We start from the raw sequence: 6,000 nt of genomic DNA, 5'->3' as shown, positions 1-6,000 counted from the left end.
CAGTTAAAATATAGCTTTGTTTCAAGTTTATTGAGTATTCAATGACTATATCGCTTTAGGCAAGCTGTGATATGGTGCCTATTTTTTAATATCGTTCCTGTTGTCTGGTTGTTAGATTTATTTTGTATGAATACAAAATTTGGAAAATGTTGATTGTATGCCGTTCTTGATTGTTATATTTGGGATCTGCGAAAAAAATGTAATGTAATCACATTAGATCCGTGAATTTTATTATCAAACTTAAAAAGAAATTTGCTTATTTTATTTCATAAAAAAAATTTCGTGTTCTAAAAATACTTTGTTTCAAGGTTAAAATAAAATTTACTTGCTTTTATATTAACGCATTCAAATATAATTTTACACAACAAAATTTTTCATGGAAATTAATATATTAAATAAATAATATTGTTTTCAAATAAGCAGTTTTTTAAAAGATTATGTTGAATGCAAAACAATTAAATAAACGCCTTAAAAAGTTAGACATATTATAAATAAACGAAGTTATTCTTGTATCTTTGAATTAAATACAAAAAAACTGAGTGTTATGTTAAATAAACAACTCCGATTCATGTTGTTTTGATACACGAAACACGATACTACTCTATTTGAAGTTATGTTATATGAATGATAGACAGAAAACACTACTCGCTACGGTATAGAAACGCATGCGTGTACGGTATATTGATGCTCTCACAAGTGGTACGATGAAGATCGTAGTATAAATAGCGTTATTTTATCATTCATTCTTCGTGCCTTAAACTAATGAGTAAGGAAAATATTAAGCCATGGTAACGCTTGGCTTTACCTGGCATATTTTGTCTAGGACTTAATAATTTTTGTAGAGGTCCAGGTCGTCCTCTAGAGTGGTCTATCTACTTTATAGACTATTCGAGTGATAGCGATCTGCCTCATTTAATATAATAAAGAACAAAAATTATGGGATATTACTGCCAGTAATGTTACCAAACCTACTGTTTAAACAGTAGATTTGCTGTTTTAACATTGATGCCCTTTTTATACCATGTATATATGAAATATACATAGTATATATTAAGTTTCGTCCCAAGTTTGTAACGCTTAAAAATATTGATGCTACGAAAAAAATTTTGGTATAGGTGTTCATAGAATCACCTATTTAATCCATTTCCGGTTGTCCGTCCGTCCGTCTGTGGACACAATAACTCAAAAACGAAAAAAGATACCGAGCTGAAATTTTTACAGCGTACTCAGGACGTAAAAAGTGAGCTCAAGTTCGTAAATGAGCATCATAGGTCAATTGGGTCTTGGGTCCGTAGGACCCATCTTGTAAACCGTTTGAGATAGAACAAAAGTTTAAATGTAAAAAATGTTCCTTATAAAAAAATAAAAAACTTTTGTTTGAAACATTTTTTTGTAAACATCACTGTTTACCCACGAGGGCGTTAATTAGGTGCAAATTTTATAGTATGTATTAATATAGGAATATCAGTTGTGTGTGTGTCTATTTAAAAGTGAATATCTTTTGTTATTTACGTGACATAAAAAAAAAAAAACAAACGATTGCGCATCAACACTGTCTATACATGGTGTTTCAACAATTAACTCAGTCAATTGTTTGTTTTCACTTGTTCTGTTTCATTTCCCTAACTTCCTCTGTTTTTAACTGCCCTAATTAAGGAACTTATTGTAATGGATCAGGCTTCAAAAAGTTTGCGAAAAGCAGTCAATCAAGACGCTTTTTAATCATACTTTATTTGTCAAATTATGATAAGTAGTTTATAGGCTATGTGGGTACAGACGAAAATACATACATTTAAAACTAATTTGCGGTTATAATTTCGTTATTTGGTATAACAATAGATATATTTGTGAAAAGTGCTAATTACGCCCTTTAATTTGATACCAAACACACTATAATTAAATCGAAATTTGTTTTTCGATCATAACTTTGTCCTCTAGAAGGCGCCATATTCCATTTAAAGTGACGCTGCATAGTTTATAACCAGCGGGCGATCAAGACTCTTCTAACGATACCTTATTTGTCAAATTATGATACGTAGTTTAGAAGCTAGTTCCGAACAGATGGAGTATACATACATATCGGTCAAACAGATAACCCACGCCATTGTATAGTCGGGGTAATAGAAAATAAATTTCTATGAAAAATAGAAAGTAGGACTGGGGAAGTAAAATTATACTTTATTTGTTATTATGGTGTTAAAGTTTAATGATCTTACCGCAGTGTTTGTCTATGCGGAAAAGCCGTTTACTTTTCATGAATGCTTTTAGTTTCACACAACAGGTTAAATATTAAAGTTCTCAATTTAGAATGAACCCACAATATTTGAATGAAAAAGGTCATGTGTCGTTATTTCTCCCTAATGATGCTATCCTTTTTTTTCCAATACATTTTTTGATGGTTTCGAAAGTGATTATCTTTCATCTTTATTTGTGATACATTTCAAAACATATTTTTTCCTTTACAATGGGAGCTATATTTACATCTTTATCTAGTGGTATATCATATTGATTACTCTTTCTAACATAATCAATTGAGAATATTACTAGCTCTTTTCATGACATAACCTATTTTAATTTTTTATCCTTCTCGTGTGTATAAGAATTTGTATATAGCTTATATTGTTGTGAAAATAATTTTCGTGTACCATAACCTGAATAATAAAATTCTCTTCTCCATTGATCTTGTTCTCTCAAACAGTTTTTCTTTTTTAATACAACGAAAAAGTTTATATACATCTTAGTGACAATAAATAATTTTTTTATCGAATTTCTATCGAATTGAATAAAATTGTTTTCAATTTTCTTAATGTGCATTATTCAGACTAAGAATGGGTAGGAGAGTTAATTAAAATGCCGCTGTTTTCAATGTTTACAAAAAGTGTATTATCCAGATATGATTAAAATTGTGTTTGTGCATTTCTATTAAATGTCTTCAGAAAAATTTTCTTCTTTCATCGTACTCGACAATTTCATAACATGTGTTTTATAAATGTTGCATGATTTGATATATTATTTTAATTTTTGAAAACTTTTCTCATCATTTTTCATTCTTAGAAAATTTCGAATATTTTGTTATGGGTGTGTGTTTGATTTGATTTCTAAAGCAATAAATTCATAAGACACAATCAAAATGAAAGTTTTGGTAAGATTTACATCATAAATTATTGTTTTTATTGAGATTTTTTTTTGAGCTTGGGTAATGTAGATGTTTTCCTTTCCATATTGTTAATACCATTTTCATACTGTTTGATGATATTTTATATTTGATGACTATAAACAATTTATTGATGAAATTATTATTTGTTAGTAGAGGAAAATGCACATAGATGGCATTCGTTAATGACATTCTGATTAATTTTAACATTTAAAGTTTCATATAAATATGTTTTTTTAAATTTACAACCTGTTACATTGTTTGTGGGTATACTTAGTATTCGTTTCTCGTTAGTTCAACATCCTCCCGCAAAGTGGCATTTTAGAAAAAACTCAATAAATTACTACCTTTCTACTACAAACATAATTATTAATTACTACATAGTTTCTGTAAAATTAAAACTAAATGGTTAAATTAAATATCTTATATTTAACTAGCATCCACGGTAGCTCTGGCCTCGTCCCCCGTACAGAGAGATTAGTTTTTTGTAGCTCCTTCATTTAATTAAATAATTACAGTTACACAAATAGGTAGTAGCAACTGAAAATATTTTTAAAGGGAATATTTTTACATATCGTTACCTCAATTTGCAAAGCCGCCAATTCTATATTCGTAAACTTTACAGAAGACACTAAAAACCGTTTTATTATATTATCTTGATGGTATCTAGAGTTCATGGGAAGCATAATAAACTTTGAAATTATGTTTTAAAGTTTTTGGATAATATGTTGTGCTATTTTCAATCTGCTTTTCAGAATAAAAAAATTATTTTTTTAGTTTAAGGATGTATGAGCATGACAACAATGTTTGATTTAAAAGCTCAAAATTTTTTTATAGGCAGACTTTTACTCAAAGAATATGTGGTTAAAATTTCAGCATAGGTATCTGTGCAAAGTCATTGAAAATCGATGTATATTACATTGGCTCTTATCGAAGAATCTCAAAAAACGACACATTTTGAAAATTTTTGATAATTTTCACTTGGAATGAATGAAAACAAATTTAAAAAAAAAAAAACTTTTTAATAGAAAGTAAATAAATATATATGCAATGGCATAGAATAGAAAAAACACCAAGTGTCTCCGTCCATATAAGGGATATAAGAGTAGGGTAGATTTAGGGTTGAAATTATTTTTATCTTATTTTCAACTTTGATGATGAATTTTGTTATAACTTCATGAATGTAGACGAAAAATAAGAATATAATTTTTCGATATGTGCCTTGGTTTTCGAAATAATTAAAGCTGAATAATTTAACAAAATTTTCAATTTTTTAATTTTGAAAACTACGCCAGATATCGAAAAATTTTATTACTAAATCACGTAGGGCTTTGCAAATTGGCGGGAGACCAAAAATTTTATTTCTTATTTCTGTACGGTATGTATCGCTTCGAATACTTATGCAGAGTAAGTATCCAGCGAATCCGTATATATTTGCTGGTACAGGGGTGAGACATCAAGAGGTGCGACATTGGTAGTCTCACCTATACTCAACTGTACCGCGCATAACTGGTGCTTAAAGTTACTTTTACATGTAGGAGCATCTTTTTCATGATTCCTGATAGGTCATTTCACCCGAAAATTTTTAGCATGTGCTCTTAGTCTTTAAGTATCAACAAGGGATCTAATAAAACTGAGGAAAACTTAATAGTATACAGATGTTTACCGTTGTCTTCATCGAAGTTTTTGTATATTTCTTTCTTTTAATTAACGTTGTTTCATATAATTTCAATTAATAACTTTTACCCTTATAATTAATTAATTGTATAATATTAAATGTAAAAACTTAAGAAAATTTTTTTAAACAGAAGTATACATCCTTATTTATTTTTTGTATATATTCCTGTAGTCAGTATCCAGAATGGGCTCAACAGACGACAGTCTAGAGGATGAAGTATTTGAAACACAACAAGAATCAATGACGTCATTATCTGTAAATGATGGTGTGAAAGGGGGTACAAGTGTGAGTGAACAAAAAACACCCTCACCAACAGGATACCGCAACTATAAGCCCCCTGCGGAGGTGTTACGCCTATGTGAAGAGGAAACGCTTGATGAAACTGAACAGATTGTGCATAAGGTAATGTACCTAAGTATTTTGTATCTATCTATGTATTATACCTACAACCATGTTACAGTTAATATTGTAGATGTCATATTTAATATAATAATTCAAGAGCAAATATTGTTATTAGTGTTTATAATAATAAATTTATTTATCATCTGTTCCTTTTTAATATTAGGCGTATAAAGTGTCGTATTATATGGGGAAGCATTGGTAAGGGAACAAGTGGGAAAGTTAAAATGGTATTTTACAAAGTTTTCACTAATTTTACTACAAGGATATTGCTAATTTTTTTAGGAAAATTTCTATCAATAGCAATTTATTTTTCAATTTATACTTACTTATACATTTATAATTCAAAATGTTATAATTGTAGGTATAGAATAAATATGGTGGAGGTGATGGGTTTATCCAGTTAATACGAAAAAGGGATATGTTCAATGTATTGACTTGCGCTTCCACCATAATTGTATTATACCATAATATGTATAATTGCATCATTTTATGTCTTGAAATAATAAGTCAGCAAAGTCAAAAAAAAAAATTTTTAATTTCATAACGGCTGTATTTTGTATCTCTTTTCATATAAAAATTAAGAATGAAGTAGGCCTGGTAACTGGGATTGATTGCGTTACTGCATTTCCGAAAAAAAACTGATTTTAAAATCATTTTAAGACAATATTTTTGAATTCGTTTTTCAGGACCTTTATATATTTATATACAGTTTTACCTCCTCAACTTGGACAATAATGCGTCGTTTTGGTGCGTTATAAGAAACTTC

General features: G+C 29.0%; 1 protein-coding gene and 1 non-coding gene across 3 annotated transcripts in view; both read left to right on the top strand.

Annotated features, from left to right (window-relative positions):
* Positions 1–749: 749 nt before the first annotated feature.
* On the top strand, positions 750–910 carry LOC123297033. The gene has a single exon (XR_006535218.1). It is a non-coding gene; the product is annotated as a U12 minor spliceosomal RNA (small nuclear RNA).
* A 1,838-nt stretch (positions 911–2,748) lies between these two features.
* Positions 2,749–6,000, top strand: part of LOC123294960 (ras-related protein Rab-37-like) — a 32,822-nt gene continuing 29,570 nt past the window's right edge. The window contains exons 1-2 of one of the 2 annotated variants that reach the window (XM_044876148.1): positions 2,749–2,832; positions 5,004–5,234. In XM_044876148.1, the coding sequence (XP_044732083.1) occupies positions 5,016–5,234 (219 nt within the window). In that variant the 5' untranslated portion in view covers positions 2,749–2,832; positions 5,004–5,015. Of the gene's footprint in view, positions 2,833–3,026; positions 3,143–5,003; positions 5,235–6,000 lie in introns of those variants that run through there. The other variant, XM_044876146.1, reaches the window with a different exon arrangement.

This window comes from Chrysoperla carnea, chromosome 3, assembly GCF_905475395.1.
Source record: "Chrysoperla carnea chromosome 3, inChrCarn1.1, whole genome shotgun sequence".
In the NCBI taxonomy this organism is placed as follows: Eukaryota; Metazoa; Arthropoda; class Insecta; order Neuroptera; family Chrysopidae; genus Chrysoperla; species Chrysoperla carnea.
Note: the sequence above shows the minus strand (reverse complement) of the source record. Positions and strands in the feature narration are given on the sequence as shown.